General features: G+C 39.6%; 2 protein-coding genes across 2 annotated transcripts; both read right to left on the bottom strand.

The window, feature by feature from the left end:
* Positions 1–5,132: 5,132 nt before the first annotated feature.
* LOC109472508 (neurogenic locus notch homolog protein 1-like) lies at positions 5,133–18,134 on the bottom strand. Its single transcript, XM_019772288.1, has 7 exons — positions 18,128–18,134; positions 17,742–17,912; positions 7,858–7,968; positions 7,247–7,357; positions 6,852–6,962; positions 5,615–5,785; positions 5,133–5,146 (listed from the first exon to the last, which is right to left on the bottom strand). Exons 1-7 carry the CDS (start codon positions 18,132–18,134, stop codon positions 5,133–5,135), a joined length of 696 nt encoding a protein of 231 aa, XP_019627847.1.
* Positions 18,135–18,216: 82 nt separating this feature from the next.
* On the bottom strand, positions 18,217–25,296 carry LOC109472507 (fibropellin-1-like). The gene is made up of 13 exons (XM_019772287.1): positions 25,215–25,296; positions 24,498–24,644; positions 23,982–24,115; positions 23,244–23,526; positions 22,729–22,830; positions 22,020–22,130; positions 21,754–21,864; positions 21,240–21,350; positions 20,872–20,982; positions 20,026–20,136; positions 19,527–19,637; positions 18,444–18,577; positions 18,217–18,222 (listed from the first exon to the last, which is right to left on the bottom strand). The coding sequence occupies exons 1-13, from the start codon at positions 25,294–25,296 to the stop codon at positions 18,217–18,219; spliced, it is 1,554 nt and encodes a 517-aa protein (XP_019627846.1).
* Between the last annotated feature and the right edge of the window lie 1,505 nt (positions 25,297–26,801).

Here is a 26,801-nt window from a genome sequence, read left to right as displayed (position 1 = left end):
CAAGCCGTGCGACTGTCATCTTTTTTACCTTTGCAAGAAATCAAAGGCATAATTTTCTTATCCTACTCTTAGAAAACAACACTATGATTATAGAAAGTAAGAAAAGGAGAGTTATAGAGACAAGGTTGTTGAAAAAACTCACCATGTAAAACAGATGCACCTTGTGACATGGGAGACAGGTTTCCATACAAAACCACACTCTAGAGACCCCTGTCTCATATCACCTGAAGATTTTGTTTCACATTCAACTGTGCAAGAGACCTGTAAAACAAGCTATTAAGACTGTTGCAATTACTGATAGAAACTCTATTTAAAGTCTATTGTTACCTTCTAGGATGTGTGATTTTTAGATAGCATTCACTATCTTCCATCAGTCACTGAGACCTAAACGATTGTAAATGCTGTCTGAAACATCTTCAGAGAATCCATCAAGTTGCTTGACCAATTTTGCATTGTGTACATATTGTTATAGATTTAATTTTGATTCCTAATTTGAAAGAAAAAAATATTAGTATTAAGATTAATGCTCAATCAGTGGCCTTGGTGCTCCCTCCCACCCTGTACTATCCTGTACCGTCCCTGGCTTTGGTGCTAATGCACATTCCCCCACTCTGTAATATACTGTACCGTCCCTTGCCCTGCTGCAAGTACATTCCTACACCCTGTAATATAGTGTACCATCCCTAGACTTGCTACTAATGCACATTCCCCTACTCTGTGCTACCCTGTACCGTCCCTGGCCTTGGTGCTAGTGTACATTCCCCCACCCTGTTATATCATGTGCCGTCCCTTGCCTTGCTGCTAAAGTACATTCCTCCACCCTGTGATATACTGTACCATCCCTGACCTTGTTGCTAAAATGCCTTCCCCTACCCTGTACTATCCTGTACCGTCCCTGGCCTTGCTGCTAAAGTACATTCCTCCACCCTGTAATATAGTGTACCATCCCTGGTCTTGGTGCTAAAATACCTTCCCCCACTCCGTACTATCCTTTATGTCCTACCTGGGCCGCGATTACGTTCGATACGGGTGTTCCGGCCCGTGTGATAACTAGCGGTACAGCTCGGGGGTTCTTTAAGCGTACGGCCCGGGCCTTCCAAATGTTCCATAGAACGATTCGAACGCGTTTCGCCCTAACCGCGTGCGCCGCTTTCGAAAATTCGAATGCAAAATTCGGACGTTGGAATTGATGTTGTTGCGTTTTTTGGGATTAGGGACACCAAATTTTTGCTCATTTCGCATTGAAAGGCGTGCTTTCGTGGGTGGGTATGACATAAATAAAATACAACACGGGGTATTCCGCATCACCCTCGGTCCCAGCCCTCCCGCGGATCGGATCGCCCTCCAGCCTTCGGCCGTCGGGCGATCCGACGCGCGGTCGGGCTGGTACCTCGGGCGATACGGAATACCCCGTGTTGTATTCTATATGTACCATCCCTGGCCTTGGTGCTAATATACATTCACCCACCCCGTACTATCCTGTACCATCCCTGGCCTTTGGTTATGAAATACCTCCAAACACCCTGTACTATCCTGTACCACCCCTAGCCTTGTATACCTTAAATGTTGCTTAAATATATGCCTGTTTCTTGCTTACTAGGTGTTTTAACTGTATACTGGCGATCACATGATAGCCAGTTTACCAAGTAAAATAGTAGAAACGTAAGATTTAACCACATAAGATTAAAAGCCATAAAATGACTGTAGCAAACGGAGAAGAAAACCTGAATGAAACTTGTCTCGGGTTGTCTCAAGTTTCAGTAACTTGGAGTAAGTGATTTTTCATGGGGAAATTAAATGGAGATGTGAAGTGATGGACTATCCATGTAATAATGCGGCCGTTGCTTCTTGTTTATGCCATCAGAATCAGGTTAGAAAGTCTGTATATTACTGACAAGTTGTGTTGAATGCAACCTCACAAGATTTTGACATTATAACGCATACCAATTTATGTATGTGAAGTTTCCTATAGTTTTCTTAATGCCACTCGGTGGTAATTTGTTATATTTCAGTCCATACCATGGTATGGATGAAATATATTGTGTTCCCTCATGTTTCTTCTCCTCCTCCTTCTTCTCCTGCCAAACAGTCAAAGGGATTCAACTCCGCCATCATTCAGCCAAATGACTTGAAATTTGGCATGGAGGTAGAGTGGGCCAATACCCCCAGATGTTTTTTCATTTTTTTTTATACATGCCTTTGAAAAATTTTTATGAAGGTTTTTTGGGGCATTTTTCGACAAAAAATGGATTTTTGGATCCTGAGCCCTGGTTTTACAACCAAATGATCTAAAATTCGGTATAAGGGTACCTTGAACATGTGTCTACAGAATAGCAGTCACATATTTGGCATACACTACTTCCAAATGACTCATCTGGGGGACTTTAATGGCTATTTTCAGCAAAAAAAGGGCCAAAAGTGCTATACCCGTTCCGTGTTCTATCTAAAGAATGGCACGTTCCATCTGCCGTTGGCCATGGAACACGTGTTCCATTGCGGGTTACCTGGGGTCAGATTGCACGTAAGTCGTGCGCAATGACCCACACATTCAATTTTATGTGCCTAAGACCTTCAAAATGTATCAAATCTCATCATTGTTAGTATTTTCATACCTGTAATAAGACTAGTAAATCTTTCGAGATTCAATGTGCTTGTTCTTGCATCTTTGTTCTCAATTTCATAGCTACTATATAATCTTTGCCAGTTTTGCACTGGGGTAAGTTTGGAATAGTCCACTTTTGCGTGGGAGGGAGATGGACTGAAATATGCTGTATTTGCTCCCAAGCAAATGTCGGCCTCTCTAGTTTATTTGTACTTTTTCTGACTGCATTAAAACGATGTGCAAAATGAGATATTGCATTTCATTGAACCATTATTACAACATAGCAGTAATCTAAAACACGTTAGATATTTCAAGCTTCTGGTTAACGGTTACTGAATTATAGTGAATATTTCAAACTTCTGGGTATACTATGTCAAAACTATATTAGTCAACTGTGGTGCAACCTCTGCCTATACACTTTGGAATCCAAACATACACCCACCTCCCCTAAATCACATCGATCCAACACCGTGGATCCAAAATAATACTTCCTTCCCAGAAGAAAACATGAAGTAGTAACTAGGTAAACGATCAAGGGCTCATGGAAAACAAAGAAACTTGAAGCAATTGGCTGCTAAAGATAGACGAGGCTTTTTATTGTTCGTCAAGATGATGATAATGTAATTGTTAAAACCATTATAAGCAGTTTCTGTTCCCAACTTTTACACATGTAAATTGTAATGCCTTTCCAGGCTAATGATGAAAACGTTCAAATAAATTACTCGGCAATTTCAATTTTCGATTGTAAAGTAAATACAGTAATTCTACAATACGCAACTTTAAATTTAGAGATGTATTACATCACAATACTTCTTTCTACATGGTATACATTAAGTAGACAACATTTTGATTAAAGAATCTTACAGAATCGTTAACATCTTTATAAATGTAGAATGTGCTTATCCATTTACAACTTTACTACTATTTTAAAGATCATATAATACACGTAACAGTTAAACAATCAAGAACATTGTAACAGTTAAACAATCAAGTAACAGTTAATCAATCAAATAAATTGTAACAGTTAAACAATCAAGTAAAATTGTCATTTTTCCTTACCTCACTGACATCTGTTCTATGATATAAAAAGCGAAATATCACTGACAAAAAGGTTACGTATCTCTATTGGATAAAACAGAATAAAAAGGAAAGGAAAAACATAATAAAGAGTCTTAATCATTTCTGTTGGGATTTCAGATAGATGTAGCATCAGAAGTATAATGTTACATCCTTTACATCCACTAGAATATCACGACTTTGGCTTCTTGCAAATGTATGGATATTGTTTATCGCATTGGATGTCATTCCAGGTTCCTCTTTCCGGGTTTTGTCGGAACAATACTTTGCCGTTCTGTGGAAAATGTTACAAATGTTAAATTGTCCTTATTGTATTTTACGTAAACAATACGTACTAATAAGGAAAGAAGGGAGGTAACATATCGGAAGCAAATTATAAAAGTCACAATGGAATATTATGGTAGGTAGAAACAAAACATATTTTAGCAATATCTTTTTACATGAAAAAATTCAGAAATGCAAAAAAAGCTGTTACAGTAACAAGGTAATGGTAATCTCTTTTTGTCATTAGCATGTATAATACATATGGTATTAAAGTTCTACTTTATTTATTCGTACCTATACTCATTGAACAAGCCTAAACCACTTTGCTACATATAAAATCTTACACAACATCAGTAACCATAATGACTGCCAGCTTATCTGTTTTAAAGGGACAAAACTGACCTAAAACAATATGCCCAAAACAGTTACTCATTCAATCAACTGGATATTATTTAGGAAATTCTTATCCAGTTCTTCTAAAGTACCTTCCCCCACCCTGTACTATCATGTACCATCCCCGACCTTGGTGCTAAAGTACCTTCCCCCACCCTGTAATATCCTGTATCGTCCCTTGCCTTGCTGCTAAAGTACATTCCTCCACCCTGTAATGTCCTGTACCATCCCCGACCTTGGTGCTAAAATACCTTCCCCCAACCTGTATTACCCTGTACCGTCCCTTACCTTGCTGCCCTTCCTTATAGCCTTATTCCTATTAAAACACCTACCTTATAGTTCATGTAAACACAGTCTTCGCTTGCTCTGAACCAGCTCATATAGTTGTTAGGCTCTCCAGGGCTCCAGTTGCTATAGAGGATTTGTGAGCTATCAGACCACTTCCAATGGCTTCCATATTTACGGAGTCCAACCCACACATAGTTTTGGGCTGCAGGCAAGTAACATATAGCAACTAATGTACAAAGATTCTGGAAAATTCATCTACTCTACAATATGGCGTCCCTGTGGTGAGGGTTCAAGTTTGAATCTAAAGCTCTAGGTATCGCTAGCAGGCCTAAATGTTTACTCTTTTTCATTCTGAATACAATACTGTAGTTGGTAGATTAACTTGGGAGAGCCACACCATTTTGAGCACGTTAGAGATTCCAGCCAAACTTATCGAAAAGTGTAGGGTTCTATCTTGGTGGCAGTGGATTAAAATTCACAGTTCAGCTGGTAATTTTCAACTGGTATGTTATGTCTGAAGGCCTGTATGCAAAACAAGCAAAAAGCAAAAATAGTACGTAGTGCAGGATGCGATTAATATAGTATTACATTGTTTGATTGTACAGTATTTTGTTAAATTTCTAATGTCTAGTATACACTTTTATAAACTGTCAATGACTTATATTTACAATGCAGAGTCAATCAAGTATTTTGTGATAAATAATAAGATTTTCAAAATTCGATCATCTCAAATCAAATGTGGGATAATCTCTAAGATTCATAAAGAATGCCCTAATTGATGACGAATTGTTTACTACCCACCATTCTTGTTTAAAGTTAAAACTTTTGGTCCAACACAAAACATTCTCTCAACTAGAGCTTTCGACCAGTCACTCTGGTCTTCCTCAGTAGACTGACCAGCTCTAGGTGAGAGAATATTTTTGTGTTGGACCAAAAGTTTTAACTTTAAACATGTAACTACCAACACAGATGAACTTTCATGATACCCACCATTCTTGATGAGATCTGCAATGAAAACATTCTCCTCACGGCTGTTGATGGAGGCCAAATTTGCACCTTGTTTTTTACATCGTGTGTTAGCTTGGTCCCAGGTGACTTCGTCCGTAAACAACTTGTAGCGGTGCTCGCCGTATTCCCACCATCCACTGATGAAACCTCCCGCTGTAAAATTTAAACAGTAAATGCTGTGAGATAACACCAAGTGTTTGCGTTTGCAGTGGACCAGCTGACTGTGTCACTCACAAACATGTAACAGTGGATTTTGTACACCACCACCAACAACAACTCCTTCTGTAAAATAGTAAATGCAGTAGACTTATAATCACCATCATTTCTAAGTATCATGTCATTGATACAGGCAACTCTATGCTTCCTGGTTAGGTTGATATAGGTGTATTGAGCTAACAAGAAATAAGTATCGGTGTTTGCGGTTATTTCAAGGTTTCTGTAGACCAACTGCCTTTGTCCATGACGAACATTTAGAAGATGTTGTTTCCTTTCCTCTACCTGCCCCACTGTATTTACTTACACACAATCGAAAATGGAAATTGCCGAATAATTTATTTGAATGTTTTCATCATTAGCCTGAAAAGGCATTACAATATACAACGTTTAGTAGATGTTGCTTCCTTTCCTCTACCTCCCCCACTGTACCATTTAAACAATAAATACAGTGAACTAACACCATAAAATCCCTGTTGGTGCTTGTAGTTGGAGTTTCCTGTAGACAAACATTTAGCGGTGATTTTTTGCATGCCCAACATTTGCTCTGGCATCGAATGGGGCTAACACCAACTGGGTATGATAGACACTTGAAAACACGGGTTGCTTTAGGCTAAACTAGCTGACTTTGTCATAAACCAAGTGTGTGTTAAAGTGTTAGGTGTTGATTCCTGTCATCCACTTCTGCACCATATTGCTGTGCAATAAATACTAGTTACTTAGGTAGGAGATTGAGGAAAAGAGGAAAACAGCACCCGAATGTTAGATAGTTTGGAAACATAACTCACGTTCCTGGCAGTTCTGTCCAGTCCATCCTAGTGAGCAGGTACATTTGTATCCGCCCTCATTGTTCACACAGGTTCCATGTAGGCAAGGTTTTCTGGTGCACTCATTGATGTCTGTGTAAAAGAGATATAAAGCAACTGTAGCGTAACTGATTAAAACACTCTGACAACGCATACTTTATGCCTTAGTGTCTACTTATTAAAATGTAAAAAGCACTCACCTTGGTGACAGTTCTGTTCAGTCCATCCAGGTGAGCAGGTACATTTGTATCCGCCATCATTGTTCACACAGCGTCCATGTTGGCATGGGTTTCTTGTGCACTCATTGATGTCTGTGGGATTAAGAAATAATTCAGTAAGAAACCATGACAATACCTTTACTTTAAAGCCAATGTTAGTTACCATAGTTCTGTCCAGTCCATCCAAATGAGCAGATACATTTGTTACCGCAATTGATGTTTACACGGGATTCATGTTGGCATGGCTTTCTAAAGCACTCATTGATTTCTGTGTAAAAGACATCTACATCAGCTATAGATAAACAGATTAAAATCATGCTGAAAACACTTACTTTATGTCATATATCAATCATACCTAATATAAGAAGAGCACCCACCTTGCTGACAGTTCCGTCCAGTCCATCCTAGTGAGCAGGTACATTTGTATCCGCCATCATTGTTCACACAGCGTCCATGTTGGCATGGGTTTCTTGTGCACTCATTGATGTCTGTGGGATTAAGAAATAATTCAGTAGGAAACCATGACAATAAATTTAGAGCCAGACCGAAAAGACACAAAAAATCACCTCGCTGACAGTTCTTTTCAGTCTATCCAAATGAGCAGATACATTTGTATCCACCATCGATGTTTACACAGCATTCATGTTGGCATGGTTTTCTAAAGCAGTCACTCATTTCTGTGTAAAATCTACATCAGTTGTAGATGAACAGATTAAAAGTATGCTGAAAACACATACTTTACGCCTTATCTTTTACTTAATATAAAAAGAGCACCCACCTTGGTGACATTTCCGTCCAGTCCATCCAGGTAAGCAGGTACATTTGTGTCCACCATCTCTGTTCACACAGCGTCCAGCATGTTGGCATGGGTTTCTGGTGCACTCATTAATGCCTGTGGGATCAAGAAAGAATTCAGTAAGAAACCATGACAATACCTTTAAAGCCAATGTAAGTTACCATATGAAGACTGATGAATTTTTGTATTTACCTAGCTGACAGTTCTGTCCAGTCCATCCAAATGAGCAGATACATTTGTATCCACCATCTTTGTTCACACAGCGTCCATGTTGACATGGGTTTGCGATGCACGCATTGAAGTCTGTGGCACAATGGAGGCAATCGTGTGGTTATTTTGAGAATAATTTATTATTCCAATGCTTAGGATACTCAGCCAAGATAAAAGTTGAATGTTGGTTGCACAATCATCCAAACTGAAGTGTGCGGTCTTACCTGTTGGTAATAGATATAAATATGCTATATTGTTCTGTACAATCCTACTCAAAAGTAAAAGTAATATTTTAACCTAACATGTTTTCTTTTATATGTGGTAAGTGATTTTACATGGATTGTGATTTTTGTGCACTAGTAGTTACAACAAACTTATCAGTGCAATTCAGTGACCCTGTCAAGGCTTACTGTAGTGTTGTAACCTTTGGAAGTTTCAATAAACCAGTCAAATAGTGTAATGATGGTACATGATCATTTTTTCGATTTTTGGAGGTGAATTGGTATTTGTAAGTAACTGCGTTAACTCCCCTGTCGAAGACATTGTCAGTGAAGTCGAGTAGGAAACTGGAGAAGTGTTTTTCTCGTAGAACGTTGTCATCCATGTAGTAGCAGACTTCCCCAGCATTGATGGTGAGGGGGATGGAGTCGAGTTGGCAAGTACCGAGCCGTTTTCCTTGTAGATAATTGTCGACACGAGAACACTGGAATATGTCAGGTTCCTCCCGTTTTTCTGTTTTAGAGAATCGTGCACGTTCTGTGAATAGATGTAACACCACACTAAATTTTCTTTGTTTTCTTGGACATGTTTGGCAACAATTCCTTAAGAGGGCAAGATCAAAAAAGTTGTCTAGGAGAGAAACGCATCTATCTGAATTTACCATATTTCTGTAAACTTTGTGTATAAAATGCAGAGTTTCCCCTCTAACTCTTATTGATGATATCTCTAACTCATAATTTCATATTGATTATCTATGTTAGTTCCTATCTATCATAGTTCTGTTCATTTATCCAAGAACCAAGAAATTAAATTAATTAATGTCCTTCCTGATGTAAAATTGTGCAATCAAATCAGTATCTCCAGTGGTTTCTGTCTTATGCCTTGTACACACCATCTTGATTAAATGGTTCTTGAATGAAAATCTAGATCTGTGCTACGCTACAGAACCAAAATGGAAACAGAGACAGAAGGGACCCCAGAGAAAGCCTTACCGTTGCCATTGTTAAATCAATTTCTGGGATCGAACACACATACATATTCAAGTTGTCCTCCCAACACTGTTTTTGACGTCCACTTACGAAAAATCGCTTTAAAACGCCCAAGGAAAACCAAGGAAATTAGTGGTTACCATGCCTAATAGGACTGACCTCTACTTTACTTCCAGGTTGGATGTAAGCTGTCACAACTACAGCCGTGACGACCGACACAATCAGCACAACTCCACAACACACAAGAACCCAGCAAACGTTGCTGGACTTTGCCTTGTTCCACATGCCCACGGCACGCTCTGGGGTTTAATATGCAATATATTTGCACATAGAATAAGAAATAAGAAACAAATCATATAGTAACATCAATGAACAAACATGAGATTCCAGACCTCCGGTAAGTGCATATGTTCACAAGGACGGCCGAGAATGTCAGGTATCACATTAACAGCAATGGTACCAGTAACGCTACATAAGTGATATTAAAATGATAAGACGTAATGCAGGCTGACACACCTTTTTAACAGTTTTCCTACTTACAGTCACAGAATTGTTTGCACAAAATTACACATTAATAATTTAATTCTGGCTACGTTTATAACATCTAATTGGGTTGCTACTAAACATTGTACATTTCCAAATGCCTGTTGATAGACCTGTACTATCGGTTTAAAAGGAGCCCACAAAAACACTAGGTTTCTGGCCTTCCATGCATGCTCTTTTAACTCCAGGAAAACAATTCTCTGTAAGTAGGAAAATTGTTAAGAAGGTGTGTCAACCTGCAAAAGTTTCATCGATATTACAAAGGCAACAGCATTTTCACTACTATCATAACATGATCAGTTGTAGTAGGTTTCAAATTGGCTAAACCAGTCTGAATGTGGTGGTATGGCTTGGTTAAACTCAGGCGTACCTTTAAGACCGAAGCTTTTTTCCTCTTTCTTTTCATCTGTATCAGTCTCCTGTGGTTTGTAGTATGGATCTGAATATGGATCACCGTTTTGCTCTGGCCACATTACAATATGGTCTCCCATGTCCAGTCTTTGGGGAGTAGCATCTGAAACTGAACGTTTCGAGTCAGAGTTGTAAGTGCCACATATTCACCACTGGAGCCTAGATCTTAGCTGGGGCAAGTGTTTGGGGCATTTCTCGACATAACTAGAGATACATTCAGACTTTTAAAAGACCAACATTACTTTTGGAAAACAAAGTTCCAGTGTTGGTGCTTGCAATAGGCTACATTTCCGCAAAGTTCTAGAGGGGATTGGAGCAGGCCGAATTTCAATATTTTGTGGTCATTCCCTAGAAATACATGATAAGAGCATGAACTAAGTTTTAGTACCATAAAACCCGCTAGGAGGCTCATGCCATAATCAAACATGTCCTTCATTTGGCCATTAACAGAAGCATATTTTGTACATACAACATGTACAAAATATGACAAATATCCATGTCATAAATTCACGAGTTCTGTTGCCCACAAAGAAATCTACCAACGGGCAACGGCACAGAAAAAAATCCTGGACATATCTAACTCGGATGAACATACGTGTGTCGTACAGGCGTATTGAAAAACCATAGAAAAACAGTTAAATGTAAAAGAGTCACTGTGGCAAACATGATTAAGATGCAAAGTTTTGCCTTCAAAATGTTTCCAGTTTTTTTGCCAATAGACTTTGGCAGTATCGTGTAAAAGGGCAAGGACCAACAAATGCCAGACTAATTTCAATCAAGGACATAACGTCATTGGTTCATACAATATGCATATAAAAACCACCCACATAGAGTGTAAACCTATACTGCAATATTACTCTATTCAAAGAGGCATTGTACAAGAATTCGTAGCATATATCAGCATAAATCTGTCTTAAAGTCTTTAAATTATAAACCTTGGGTTAAGATGTAGCTGTGTATATATGTAACGGACTTGTCATCCTTTATGTTTACTTACGTTTATCAGCCTTTGCTGGCTGTAAGTCTGTGTAATGTGTTGTATGTTCAAAACTCAATCTTCCTGAAACTATTGCAGAGCCAACAACTTTGAGCACCCTCACAAGATAGTTTAAACAACATGTGCAGTTACATATGCCAGAGAACAAAGATCGGGTGTTTAGTGTAACAACAAGCTGCTGCCGCGCTGCGCGCCTGCGATGCTAGTGTATTACCCTGAAGGGTGGTTAAATCGGCTGTACAGATATAGATACATGCCTTGCAATTTAATTGAAATGAACATACCTCCAGCTTTGTGCTCAGCGTTGTCCTCTGGTTCGTAGCACGGGTCTGAGCAAGGTTCTTCCGAAGGCTTGTCCTCAGCCATGTGGTCTTCAGGGTCTTCAGACACTAGTTCCATGTCCTCAGCAATTTCTCCCGTTTGTTTGGGCTCTTCAATGATGCTTTCACCGTGCGGATCCACATCTTCATACTTTCTGTCCGATTGGTTTTTTCTTCCATTCTCTTCTTTCTTCTCTTTGTCTTCCATGTCAAGATGTCGAGGCGGAGGAACATCGGGCGCAGTGCGTTGCTGGCCAGACCTCAAGGCAAAGATACTGTAACCAGCCGGATCCACGTCTTCGTATTGTCTTTCCGATTCTTCATGACATCTAACGACCTGTTCCTTCTCTTTGTCTCCCATGTCAAGATGGCGAGGCGGGGGGACATTCGGTGCGGTACGTTGCAATCCAGAACTTAGAACAATGATACTTGTTCCAGCCTGATCCACATCTTCATACTTGCTTGCGGGTAACGGTAGTGGAGAATTCTTACCAGACACATTTTTATTATACTCGATGTTTTGACCTGAACTCAGTTGTTCAAATCTAACGTTGTGTTTTCTGTTCTCTTCTTTCTCCTCCTTGTCTCTTACTTCAAAACGACTCGACATTTTTCTCGGTGAAGGCGGCGGGTGGTTTTTACCATTCATTACCTCATCACAGTGTTTTTATGACAACCTTCCATGGCGCGCCTACATTTCTATTATTGCCTCTTTTTCTATGATAAACGATGATTGCTGTTGAAGAAAAAGATACATTTGCGGATTGTTAGGGGAATAAGAGGAGCAGTACCCATCTCCGTTTTTTCAGGCCACAAAGGGTAAATGAAATTAAATAAAAGGGTCACTACAAAAGGAGGATATTCCACTAGTAGAGTAGTTTGAAAACCTTTCATGCTCTTGTTGTTTTGTTAAGTGCGAAGTGCTAAGAAAAAGGAAGCCTTGTTTAAACTCTTTTGTGTGAACAAAAATCGCACTAAAAGACAAGCGAGTTCATCACAAATGACCAATTTTAACAATCATAAAAAAACGAACACCGTGAATACCTTTCAGCTAGCTTGCCAGCATGTTGACAGCATGTAGGAGGCAAAATCAGCATGTTACAAGTCGTCACGTAGTTTGTACGTACTTTTTCTTAATTAGTCTCATACGGCTTCGTCTTAAGTAGCTATTTACACCACCTTATTTGGAGTGCCTGATCTGAGACACCATGTCATACTATTAACAATGAATAAATATTGGCGGAGACACTTTGCATCTTCAAGGCTTTTTGATTGTTTGAAATGTTTTCTCAACTCTTTTTTTCTGCGGCGAAGTCACTTATATAACTTCAGACGAACATGAGTAACTGTTTCATGAGTAACAATTTCAAAATGTACATTTTGTAAAAAAAATAAAGTTGCACAGAACACTTTCAGGGAAAACCAATCTTTCCGTGTCTCAGGATATGGTCACAGGACCATGAAATCAGAAGACGTAGAGGAAAAATGTTGGTATAGTCCGAGAACCAAAGGATTAAATTGACATGCACATGAAAGGGAGTTCCACCACCCATATAATCTGCGTAGGTGTGATTTCGCCAGCTTGGAATTTATATGATCAGTAGAAGTTGTTTTTGATGTCTTTTCGTGCGATTGTTCTCGCACCTACTAGGTGCGTATATTATTTTGCCTTCAACAAGCATCGTGCATAACATTCTAGTTGTGCGCAAACGCACAAACACACTTACTTGTTCCATTATGTCCAGGCTTATTTGGTTTACTGGTAAACAGCAGCAACTGATTTAAGTGAGTCATGATTTCAACAATAATGCTAAAACAATTCTGTACAATTCAAACGAAAACAAATGCCCATTCAAGCTAAATGATGAATCATCAAATAAATCATTAACTTAGAGTAAAGCTGATATACCCCTCTTTGAATTTACATGCACATATATAGCATCAGACACTTCTTTCGTACGTAAAGTTTAAACTGAGGATATTACACAAAACTTTTAACAGTTTCCTAAATGTAGATTGCCTTAACTTCACGGTTAAAGCTGCTCTATGTAGTTTTTTGCGCAAAAATCAAATATTCTGAATCTAACAAATCTTGGTCTTATCATCATTTACTATCACTTTTCAACACACTTGCGTCATTAAATCACGTTTCTGGCGTATTTTGTTAGCGCAAAAACAGTCCGCTCGATGCGCGCTCAGTTCCCGGTGGCACCGAGTTGATGCCACCGTTGGAACGTAAACAAACAACGGTTTTCGTTCGGGAATCTTCGGTAAGTTCCGGCTGCGTGACGTCATGACTCTGAAACAAAATGGCGGGAATGGAGGGCGTTCGGGATCGTTTGAACCGTGGAGGTACAAGAAGTTTGCTGACCAGTTCCGCCAGGAAAAGGAAGGAGAAGGATAAGTTCTCAAAGCGGGTGTTGTTGGTATAGCAGTAATCGAAGGAATAACGCGATCAAAACAAACCCGGAAGCAAAGGCGAAAACCGGCGGTTAGAATCGAATATCCCGCTCCCGGGTGAAAGGTCAAGTTAGACCATGTGACAAATATCCGGGCCGGCTCGGGAGTACTCGGACATGTTCGGAAGTCAACAAACATGGCGGACACCCAAGCGGGCGCGTGCAATTTCTCAGTTTTCTAACCGCTCGTATCGCAAAATTATTGTCTCGCCTCCATGAACTGAATGGATCAGTGTAACACGGTAGGGCTTATTCAACTAGCAATGTAAAGAAATGGCCAGAAAATCGACTTTTTGTTTTAAGGTTAGACGGCCAAAAAACTACATAGAGCAGCTTTAAAGCTATATTATGTAGAATTTTGACTATTTTAAAAATCTTTCTTTTACACATTTTCTTGCTCTGTAAGCCTACCTGGGTTCATAATGACATTTAGGGATCAAAAGATAAACGTCGTTACGCCGCAAAAACGTGTTGGAAAACTGCGCACTTCTCGGCGCTAGCACGGATCGGGGCCATGTTTGTTTACATCCGACCGCGTCCGAGCATTCCCGAATCCAGCCGAACCGCAGGTCACCGTAGAACACGTTATTCTCTAAAATACGGCATATGCCGGGTCACGATTTGACAACTGTCAATAGTGCAACAAAAACACCTTAGACGTACGTAACGTTTATACTTTTCATATCTACAGGATTTGCCTAGTACAACAATGTAGATATTTCGTGCATTACAAAATGACACCGATCGTTATGGCCTTCCAAACATTAGCATTTTTGGTCAGTTTATCTGTGCTTATCTTTTTTTACTGGCCAACTGGATCCCATTAGCTAATACCACAGTGTGATAGCCCACATCTTCACCTTTACATCGATACCAAAGTCCCCCGGTTAGTTTTAGGACAAACGGGTTTGCCCCAAAGAAAACCGCGACGGTGCACACATCGCGGTGACGAAATTTTAGCCCAGTTGTAGCTACCGGCGCACACCATTCTGGGTTTCCGCAACATTTTGATACATTTAGCGTAATGTCATAAACTTCGTTCCTTGGTATGAGAAACTGTATGAATGTGGTTACCACATGCAATATGATAAGTGACATGATAACTTTCAAGTATATACAAAAAGAGGATTTTAGATTAGGTACTGACCCTTCAAAAATTGGCAAATTTGAAGTCAATCGGCTTCGAATCCAGCGTTCGAAAGCGTTCGAACCATGGAACCCAGACACGCGCCGGAAGTTGCCGAAGATTTCCGAACGAAAACCGTTGTTTGTTTACATTCTATTTATTGTGGCACAAATAAATACGTCTGGCCTTGCGCAACTTATTCTCGCGCTGCGCTGAGTTGCCGAAAAGGCGAAATAGCGACGCTAATACGTTGAAAGTTATCGAAAATGACAATCTACATAAGAAAATTTCAATTATTTGTATTTTCAGTTTTGGCGCGAAAATCCTACATAATATCGCTTTAAGCGTTCACTAACATTTTGAATGATCATCAACTTGCTACAAGAATACCCCAAAATATTTCAAGAGTAAAAAAGTATGTGGACTCATAACATAGAATTGGCAGCTTTCCTTCCTTCCCTACATCTCTGTCCACTATTACAGCATTAGTTCATACAAGCAACGTATTACAGTATTCCTATCATTAAAAGTAATTCTGTGTATAAAAAAGTGAAGCATCACTGACCAAAAAGTAAATCAGAATATTTCACATAACAAAAGAATCACGACAAGGAATAAACGCATTAACTGTTGATCTAAGGGTCCCAAATAGCATAATAATTTGTCTTTTACATCCCCCAAAATATCATGATTTTAGCTTCTTGCAAATGAAAGGATATCTGTAATGGCATTGGTTGTCATTCCACATTCCTCTTGTCCACCGAAAAAATATCATTTCACCGCCAGGCTGTAAGAAATGTTTATACCCTCTGAGTACAATGAAAAAAAATCATGTTACTTCCAATTAAGCTTTTATCAGCGGCACTAAACGTTTCTTTGTTACATAGTATACTCTCTTTTGTTTGTAACACATAAATCATATAATACTTCTCTTGTTTATATATTGCTGTATGTATAGGGGTTTAGTTTTCAGCGTACTACTTTATACTTATGACTATTTGTATGACTATTGTATTTATGTTAAATGTTAAGTGGGGCTGTAAAACAAGTTGTATTAACTTGAGTTCAGTCCCACTTCGTCCTTGTATTTGTATTTGTATTGCTTTATTCAATAATAAAAAAAAATCAAAAAATGTTGCGTAAACAATACGTTATAATAAAACGGATACAAGCGTATATCAAAGATACCCAAAAAATAAAAATATCTAAATTGCAATAGAATAATTATATATTATAGGTAGAAGCATAACGTAAACTAAGAGGTTAATATATAAAAAATATCTATTACATATCTATCATTTGTAATATCTACAAAAATAAATAAGATGCATTAAATGTGTTAAATGCTTGGTACCAGCATGAAAATAGTGACAAAATTATACATCTCTGTTCATTTTTACTCACACTGCTCAAAATCAAACAACAGTAATGATCATGACTGCCAGTACGTATCTCCTGTAGTCTTTTCAATGGAATAAGACGAAACCTAGTACCTTAAACAACATTTTCCATTCTCTAAAGATATATTTGCTTTTAAATTACCTGTCCTTGACAGGTCTTCGTACTGTTTTGTAATAGAAAGGGAGCACCCACCTTAGAGTACATGTAAACACAGTCTTCACTCTTCCTGAAAATCTTCATGAAGTTGTTGGGCTCACCAGGTTTCCAGTTGGTATATGTGAATGGTGACTCATCAACCCATCTCCAAGATTCTCCACGTCTACGAAGTCCAATCCACACAGCTTCTGCTGGGGCTGCAGGCAAGCAACATGTGGCAACTTTAACAACAATTCTGTGGAAATTAGTCTACAATAATGTCTGGCCTTGTCGTTAGGGTTGCTGATATTCAACGCTTAGAATTAAATATGAATTCATAGCTTTATCTATCTATATCTATCTATATATCATACTGGGCAAGGCCCCCAAACTGGGGCATCACGCCCAGGGTCTTGACAATTGCGGCCGGTGGGGTGAGGTGCTCCGTTCAAGGAAAAAAAATCAATCAAACAAGAAAGTGCTTATGGTGTACAAAAATAAACAGTGCTATGTACATGGCCGAAATGTGAATGACCATGCATTGGGCCAACCCCATCCTGAAGGTGTCTGTAGTTGGTGCCGAGACTAAATGTGCTGGTAGGTAGTTCCATTCAATGATTGTTTGTGGGAAGAAACTAAATCTGTATACATCTGTTTTGCATGAAGGAATGGTGAAACGTAGGTGGTGTCCTCTTGTTGGGTTGGTGTTTCTGGAGGTGTATTCATGTATGGCTATGGCTAGTTAGGAACATCATCTTGAATTGGATGTACATGTATATCCTGTGGCCCTTTGCTTGGGAACAATCACACATTGAGCACCACACTTATTAAAAAAGTAGGGCCCCACCCAAGTGTGACTAGACCTACCAGTCCAACCTTATGCAACTTACTGTGCAATTGAACTGGTGTGTTATGCCTAAAGGCCATTTAATGCTTGATATGCAAAATAAACAAACAAACAAACAGACAAATGGATCTAGACTAGACTACGTAGTGCATGATGGGACTAGTATATTCTTGAATAGTCGTCTGTGGAATTTCCAATGCCTTTAAGGCACTTTCTTTTATATTGTCCTATATTCACAATTTAGGGAATACCAATTGTCAATGCTTCGGTTTAAAATGTATCAAGTATGTAGCAAGTTAGTGATTTTTACTCTCAGTTTACTATCTCGAATCAAATGTAGGCTAAACCTAAATAATCCCTGAGAATCATAAAGGATGCCATGATTAATTAGGACGAGGAGTTGCATACTTAATACCCACCTTTCGCGATGAGATGTGCAATAAAATTGTTTTCCCATCGATTTGTGATGGAGGCCAGGTTTCCACCTTTATTTTCACACTCCACGTCAGCGTTGTTCCAGGGAAGTTCCTGTGCCTCCAACTTGTAGCAGTAGATGTCGTATCCAATCCACCCATACCCGCATTGTCCTTCTGTAGCATATAAATAGTGAATGCAGTGAGCTCATCATCATATCTTACCATGCCGTTGATGCAGACAGAAAAATACCCCTTTTTTTACCTAGTAAGCTGATATACAGGTGAAGTGATGAAGCTAGTTCAACAAATAAGTATTGATTCTTGCAGTTATGGTATCGAGTTTACTGTAGACCAGCTAAGTTTTTCTGTCACGAACACGTATCATTTACTCAGCATTTTGCATCGAGTCGGGTTGTAACAAACAGTAATTAGGTGCACTGAGTGGGTATAGATGCTTGAAGTTAGAGGTCGCATTAGATTAAATCTGATATGACATACACACAAACATAGCGTAACTATCCTTAGTATTGTACTCCTTCCATCCAGTACAGTACACATACACTTTAACAAACAGTCCATGCAGTGAGCTAACACAAGTATATTGGATGCTATCAGCTCGGGTATACTATAGCTAAACGTTTCCACCACACAGCCTTCTTTCGAAAGAAACTGGGAAATATTTTTAAAAATATCATAGATGTTAACCTTAAGGACTTCAGCAAACTCACCTCGCTGACAGTTCTGTCCAAACCAACCGGTTGAGCAGGTACATTCGTACCAGCCATCTTGGTTCACACAGGTTCCATGTTGGCATGGCTTGTCGGTACACTCATCGACGTCTGTGTAACAGCGAAAGAAATATCGCACAATATAGAAGGCCAAATGCAAATTACAAAACATAAAAAAAAATTAAAACATAGTATAAAATAACTTAAGTCTACATGATGAAAGGTAGCGGTCTAGAACTAAACCCATGTCTAAAACTATGTCTGAAGGGGTTGACTTCTCTTCTGCAAACTATGGCTAAGACCACCTTTGTTTACACAGGTTCAACGTTGTTCTCCTACACCCATTTATATCTGTGCAATGAACAACAGTTACGGAGAGATATAGAGGATCGAAGGAGCTATGGGAAAGAATTGTAAAGAAGGAATGACCATCGAATATCATTTTTTCTAAATCAGATACAACTTCTCTTAGCAAATGTTAGATGGTGGGAAAGAATTCTTTAGATAGAAAGTACAAAAAAGTCTGAAAAAGGAGCCCACCTAGCTGACAGTTTAGTCCAGTCCATCCAGGTGGGCACTTACATGTGTACCCACCATCTGTGTTCACACAGCGTCCATGTTTGCATGGGTTTCTGTTACACTCATTAATGTCTGTGTGATGAAAAATATTATTTACAACATAATGATCAATAATATATCCACCAATCTAGATAAGACCTATGAAAAAGAAATCTTGGCAAAACGCGTATACATGTTAAGTAAGCATTTAGTAACAACACATAGATACAGAAAGGACGCACCTTCATGACAGTTCTGTCCAGTCCATCCAGGAAAGCAGGAACATTTGTATCCTCCATCTTTGTTCACACAGGTTCCAAGTTTGCATGGGTTTTCGGTGCACTCATTGATGTCTTATGATAAAGAAGAGTTTATAATCATTATTCATAACAAAACCTATCCTTAAGGAAGAGAAAGATTTTGACAGAAAGGAAATTCATGGATATAGGAAAATCTATGCTTTTAATGTAAATCCTACATCGTTAAAATAAAAAGAACCTACCTTGCTGGCAGTTCTGTCCAGTCCATCCAGGTAAGCAGGTACACTTGTATCCACCATCTTTGTTCACACAGGTTCCATGTTTGCATGGGTTTCTGGTGCACTCATTGATGTCTGTAGAATAAAGAAAGACACACAGTACATATCAATATATCTTTGAACCACTCAAGTGAGTAACAGCACAAAGTCACAGAAATCACAAAGTCACAGACAGCACAGAGACATACTATTAGAAAGAAGTCACCTTGCTGACAGTTCTGTCCGGTCCATCCAGGTAAGCAGGTACATTTGTATCCTCCATCTCTGTTCACACAGAACCCACCTTTGCATGGGTCTCTGATGCACTCATTGATGTCTTATAATAAAGAAGAGTTTAATCATTATTCATAACAAAACCTAATATCAAGGAAGAGAGAGATTTTGACGGAAAGGAAATTTATGGATATAGGAAAATCTATGCTTTTAATGTAAATCCTACATCGATAAAATAAAAAGAACCTACCTTGCCGGCAGTTCTGTCCAGTCCATCCAGGTGGGCAGGTACATTTGTATCCGCCATCTTGGTTCACACAGGTTCCATGTTGGCATGGGTTTCTGGTGCACTCATTGATGTCTGTGGAAAAAAAAGACACATAGTACACATCAATATATCTTTGAACTCGGGACCACTCAAGTGAGTAACAGCACAAAGTCACAGAAAAGTCACAGACAGCACAAAGTTATAGAAAACACAAAGTCACAGAAAGCACAAAGACACAGAACTAAAGTATGCGACAACACAAAGACATTATTAGAAATAAATCACCTTGCTGACACCTCTGCCCAGTCCATCCAGGTAAGCAAGTACATTTGTATCCATCATCTTTGTACACACAGGTTCCATGTTTGCATGGATATTTCACACACCCATCGATGTCTGTGTCATGAAATGCAAATAAAAAAAGTTATATACAACATAAAGATCAATAACATATCCAACAATCTAGAGAAAATCTATGAAAACGAAATCATGGCAAAACATGTATACATGTTAAGTAAGCATTTAAGTAACAACACATAGGTACAGATCAGAAAGGACACACCTTCATGACAGATCTGTCCAGTCCATCCAGGTGAGCAGTTACATTTGTATCCGCCATCTTTGTTCACACAGGTTCCATGTTGGCATGAGTTTCTGGTGCACTCATTGATGTCTTATGATAAAGAAGAGTTTACCCATCATTCATAATGAAAACCAAGGAAGAGAGAGATTTTGACACAAAGGAAATTCATGGATATAGAAAAATCTATGCTTTCAATGTAAATCCTAACTACATGTACCGATAAAATAAAAAGAACCTAGTAGTACCTTCCTGACAGTTCTGTCCAGTCCATCCAGGTGAGCAGGTACATTTGTATCCACCTTTGTTGTTCACACAGCGTCCATGTTTGCATGGGTTTCTGTTGCAATCATCGATGTCTGTGGAATAAGCAAGACACGCAGTACATAATATATTTTTGAACTTGAGACCGCTCAAGTGAGTGATAGCACAAAGTCATAGAAAGCACAAAGTCACAGAAATCACAAAGTCACAGAAAGAACTAAAGTAAGCGACAACACAAAGAGATCATCATTCATAACCAAAACCTATCATCAAGAAGAGAGAGATTTTGACAGAAAGAAATTCGATGCTTTCAATTTAAATCCTAGCTGCATGTACCTATAAAATAATCTACCTTGCTGACAGTTCTGTCCAGTCCATCCAGGTGAGCAGGTACATTTGTATCCACCATCTTTGTTGAAACAGCTTCCGTGTTGGCATGGTTTTCTGATGCATTCATTGATGTCTAATGATCAAGAAAGGTATAATCATCATTTATGAACAAAATTCGACAAAAGAAAAAATGATGAAATTAGAAAATCTATGCATTCAATGTAAATTCTAGCTACATGGACAGATAAAATAAAAAGAACCTACCTTGCTGACAGTTTTTTCCAGTCCATCCAGGTGGGCAGGTACATTTGTATCCACCTTTGTTGTTCACACAGCGTCCATGTTTGCATGGGTTTCTGTTGCACTCATCGATGTCTGTAGAATAAGTAAGACACGCAGTACATAATATATCTTTGAACTTGAGACGCTTAAGTGAGTGACAGCATATAGAAAGCACAAAGTCACAGAAATCACAAAGTCACAGAAAGAACTAAAGTAAGCAACAACACAAAGAGATATTTGTTGGAAGAAATCACCTTGCTGACAGTTCTGTCCAGTCCATCCAGGTGAGCAGGTACATTTGTATCCACCATCTTTGTTGAAACAGCTTCCATGTTGGCATGGTTTTCTGATGCATTCATTGATGTCTAATGATCAAGAAAGGTATAATCATCATTTATGAACAAAACCTTTTATCAAGGGAGAGAGAGAATTCGACAAAAGAAAAAATGATGAAATTAGAAAATCTATGCATTCAATGTAAATTCTAAGCTACATGGACAGATAAAATAAAAGAACCTACCTAACTGACAGTTCTTTCCAGTCCATCCAGGTGGGCAGGTACATTTGTATCCGCCATCTTGGTTCACACAGGTTCCATGTTTGCATGGGTTTCTGGTGCACTCATTGATGTCTGTGGGATGTAAGAAGACACATAGTACATATCATAAATCAATGTATCTTTAAAGTTTAAACCTCTAAGGTCAAAGCACAAAGGCGCAGAACAGCACAAAGGCGCAGAACGAGATTACCCTGCTGACAGTTCTGTCCAGTCCATCCAGGTGAGCAGGTACATTTGATTTGATTTATTGAAATTGCAACGATGCAACACACGCGGAACAGAGGCAGCTGTTGCTGGTGTTGTGTCCCGCACATAGAAACGAATACTGGACAGACAACACTCATTTTCACTTGAGTCTAGTGGGGAAAGTCGTGTAAAGTGCCTTTCCCAAGGGCACAAGATCGGTGGCATGTCAGGACTCGAACCCGGGACCTCTTGATTCCGAGTCGCGCACGCTGCCATTGAGCCACACGACCCCACGACGTATCATGAGGTACATTTGTAGCCACCATCTTTGTTTATACAGGTCCCATGTTTGCATGGGTTTCTGGCACACTCATTGATATCTGTTTGGTGTGAAAAGAACGCTTTAGAAAATTAATTGTAACACCAAACACTTGAGAACAGACCTAACCAAATGTTAACTGAACTTTACACAGACCTTTCTGACAGTTCTGACCAGTCCATCCAGGTGAGCAGGTACATTTGTATCCGCCATCTTTGTTCACACAACGTCCACGTTGGCATGGTTTTCTGATACACTCATTGATGTCTGTGGGATAAAGGAAGACGCATAGTACATTAAATAAAACCCAGCATATCTCTCAAGTTTAGGTGGTTGAGTTGTGACTATTCTTGAACATGGAACACTTTACGCTTTCCAAGGGCACAACGCAACATGGCAGGATTTGAACCCGGAACTTTATGGTTCTAGGCCGAACACTTTGTTGTTACGCCTCAGGTTAAAAAAAACAACCTTGCTGACAGTTCTGTCCAGTCCAGCCAGGTGAGCAGGTACAGGTGTATCCGGCATCTTTGTTCACACAGCTTCCATGTTGACAGGGTTCGTTGGAACACTCATTGATATCTGTAGAATAATGACAAATAGGACATATTAAGTATAACTCTATACCTCTAAAGTGAGTGACAAACTGTGTATAAAAAACCGTGTGCGTTAGCCCTTACCTGTTGTTGATAGAGGTGTGGTCATTGGTTTGATTCCAGGTGAATCGTTGGCTTTTGTAGATGGCTCAGTTGACTCCCCTCTCAAAGAAGAAGCGAACGAAGGCGAGTAAGAATCAGTAGTGATTTGTTCTTCCATGAACGTTGCCATCCATGGAGTAGCAGACTTCTTCGTGTTGACAAGAAACGAAGTGGTTTCCTTGTAGAAAATTGTTGACGCCCAGGCGCTGGAATTCGTCGGCTTCAAACCGAACAAACTGTCCTGTTTCAGAGCATCTTGCGCCTTCTGTTAACACATGTAACGTTTCGCTTAGTTATTTTATTGGAAATTTTGTAGCAACTGTATCCCCAAAGAACATTAGAACAGAGGACAAGGAGGAAAACTTGCATCTCACAAAATTGTGTGCACCAGGTACAGATTTTGATCTCTGAGTCTCTTTTTTTTATTGTTCATGTTCCGTTTTAGCATACCGTCGTTTTCATTTTATTCAATTGTCGGATAACCAGTTTGATTGGTGTGGCTTAAAATAGGGAGAAAGGCCTTGATATTAAAAAAAGAAGAAAATATCTTAAATGGCACAGCATCTTGATTTGTCAATTCTTGAATGTAAGCATATGTTGATGTGCATGCTACACAATAAAATTAGTACAGAATAATTAATATAGAAATTTAAGTTTTGTGCACACAATGTCTTTGAGCAAATACTTAGCAGTCCTGTCTATTGTTAGAATGTTTCCTACCTTACTTCCAGGTTGGATGAAAGATGGCAGGACTACAGCAATGACGACTGACACAATCACCAGGATTCCACAGCCCAGGAGGACCCAAAAAACCTTGCTGGATTTTGCCTTGTTCCACTTGTCAGTGATACGCTCTGGTGGTTCAACATATAATTGGTTTGATCGCGAATAGGTGAAGAAAAGCAACATAAAATATGAATAAATCTAATATTCCAAACCTGAGGAAAGCATATAATCCGTATTTTCCACCGACTGATGACGATATCACTTCAACAGCAATGTTACTAGTAACAATACAAAAAGATGGCTGGCTAATATCACACGTCCCTCACCACCCACAACTCTTGACAGCAGCCCAAGACAGGAGGGCCTGGCTATACCTCTTCTGCAGTCTGCCTTGTCCCCCCGACGACCAGTGTCGGTCATGGGACTAGGTAATTAGGTAGGTAATAAATAACATAGGCTGTAAAAACCAGCCTGAATGAAGTGGTATGCATTGGTTTAACTCAGGCGTACCTTTGAGGTTTAAGCTTTTTTCCTCATCATTTTCATCTGCATCAGTCTCCTGGGGTTTGTAGTATGGATCTGAGTAAGGCTCATCCTTTTGCTCTGGCCACATCACAATGTGGTCTCCCATATCGAGTTTGTGAGAAGGGGTAGCATCTGGAATAATTGAATGCGATAATTTCACCGGTGAAGCTTAGATCTGGGTCGGAACGAGCCGAGAATCCAAAACTCAATGTTTTGGCTATTAGTTGACTTAGCTAGATGTCATTTTTCATTTTGATGAGTATGAATGGAAATATAAAACAAGTATTTGTTTAGGAAGAAAGAATATTCCAGCGTTGGTGCCAATGGCTTTTAGTGGGCTAATGATATTAAATTTTTACAACCAGGTTCTAGATATGGATTGCAACGAGCCGAATGTCCTAAAACTAAAACTAAAACTAAAAAATCATGTTCAGGGTATGAATTAAAATTGCAGTGCCATTTCAAATCACTATGGGGTCCATCCCGGAATAAACATTGTCCTTCTTTTAGCCACCACCCCATTTACTGCATGAAAAAAGTGTCATAAACATCCATTTATGCTTTCTATAGGTATGCTAGCTGTCCTTAAACCGACATTTAAAAACAATCTAATTTATAGGAACTTCACATAAAGTGACTTCATCTTCAACCTTAATAACGGACACGGGTAAAAGAACAGCAATCGCTTTCGGAATCATTTACCTCCTTTGGAGGCGACGTACATCGCGTTTGGTATAGTCGCGGCGGCGTCCGCAAGTGACTCCAAATTAGTCTGGTCTTGCATCTTAGATGTGGCTGAAGAAAAATTGGAAAATGAGCAGTTCTACGTATACGGTGTATTCCACACGAATACAACACTGTGTAGTGTGTATCCCACCAGCCATTTTGTCATTTTGCCACACATTGAACCAACAAAAATACAGCCATATTCGTAGTCGATTCCAAATTGGCTTCTGTGATCTGCCAAACTGCACCTTTATTTTTGAATACAATTTAGACTTACAAAGCAAGCAATTGGGCAGCCTCCCCATATGCGGACAAATCTTCTAAATGTACAATTACAAGTTTTTCACAATTACAGTACGTCCTGGAAAGCACCGTAAATGGCAAAAACTAGCTTAAGTGCATTGTGAACTATGTAACACCTTCAGTGCAATGGGCACCAAGTAATACATGTATCTAGGGTCAGTGCACAGTAAACCAGTCAGAATTGCCCTGCATGATGAAGATGACAGACGGTCATTGAAACGTCGGCTCTTGAAAAATAAATGCAATATGCATAAAAAATGAAAACACACACACAGTGGAACTCATTGCCACCAATTTGGGGCACCCTCCCAATATAGGCTGTTTTAAACAGCATCTGCAGTTAGAAATGCCATTAGGCAACAGAGATTGGTCGTTTAGTGTAATGCGCGTAGGATACCTACCAATTGAGTTATCAACCTCGGGTTCAGATGCATGTTTAAAACACATTTTCCTATAACTATTCAAAGTGAAAAAGGATGCCACCATTTTTTCAGTGGGAGCACCCTCAGTGCACTAGATATTAAACAACCCCTCACAATACAAGATAGTTTTAAACAGCACATGCAGTTAGAAATGCCGTTAGACAACAGAGATTGGTCGTTTAGTGTAATGGCAAGCTGCTGCCACGCTGCGCGTAGGATACCACCTAATTGAGTTATCAACCTAGGATTCAAACATGTTTAAAACACATTTTCCTGGAACTATTCAAAGTGACAATCGATGCCAATATTTAGTCAGTGGTCAACTCGATCAACTCGGTTAACTCGGTCAACTACCCTGGTCAACTCGATCAACTCGGTCCACTACCCTGGTCAACTCGATCAACTCGGTCCACTACCCTGGTCAACTCGGTCAACTCGGTCAACTCGGTCAACTCGGTCCACTACCCTGGTCAACTCGATCAACTCGGTCAACTCGGTCAACTATGTCAACTCGAGTCAACTCGGTCAACTCGGTCCACTACCCTGGTCAACTCGGTCAACTCGATCAACTCGGTCAACTCGGTCAACTCGGTCAACTCGGTCCACTACCCTGGTCAACTCGATCAACTCGGTCCACTACCCTGGTCAACTCGGTCAACTCGGTCAACTCGGTCCACTACCCTGGTCAACTCGGTCAACTCGGTCCACTACCTTGGTCAACTCGGTCAACTCGGTCAACTCGGTCAACTCGGTCACCTCGGTCAACTCGGTCAACTCGGTCAACTCGGTCCATTACCCTGGTCAACTTGGTCAACTCGGTCCACTACCCTGGTCAACT

The sequence above is a fragment of the Branchiostoma belcheri genome, unplaced genomic scaffold (assembly GCF_001625305.1).
Source record: "Branchiostoma belcheri isolate BF01 breed outbred unplaced genomic scaffold, Haploidv18h27 scaffold28, whole genome shotgun sequence".
NCBI lineage: Eukaryota > Metazoa > Chordata > Leptocardii > Amphioxiformes > Branchiostomatidae > Branchiostoma > Branchiostoma belcheri.
The sequence above is the reverse complement of the archived record's forward strand: the minus strand, read 5'-3'. Positions and strand labels throughout refer to the sequence as shown.

Coding starts and splice junctions, on each gene's coding strand:
- LOC109472508 (XM_019772288.1), bottom strand. Junction 7,969..17,741: donor TGCACATCTCATCGCGAAAG/GTGGGTATTAAG, acceptor ATTGTGCCACAG/ACTTCAATGCGTGCATCGCA. Junction 5,786..6,851: donor TGAACAGAACTGTCACCAAG/GTGAGTGCTTTT, acceptor TAAATTTTACAG/CGGGAGGTTTCATCAGTGGA.
- LOC109472507 (XM_019772287.1), bottom strand. CDS start 25,296: ATGCAAGACCAGACTAATTTGGAGTCACTTGCGGACGCCGCCGCGACT. Junction 24,116..24,497: donor AAAAAGCTTAAACCTCAAAG/GTACGCCTGAGT, acceptor TTGAACCACCAG/AGCGTATCACTGACAAGTGG. Junction 22,831..23,243: donor CACACCTCTATCAACAACAG/GTAAGGGCTAAC, acceptor TTTATCCCACAG/ACATCAATGAGTGTATCAGA.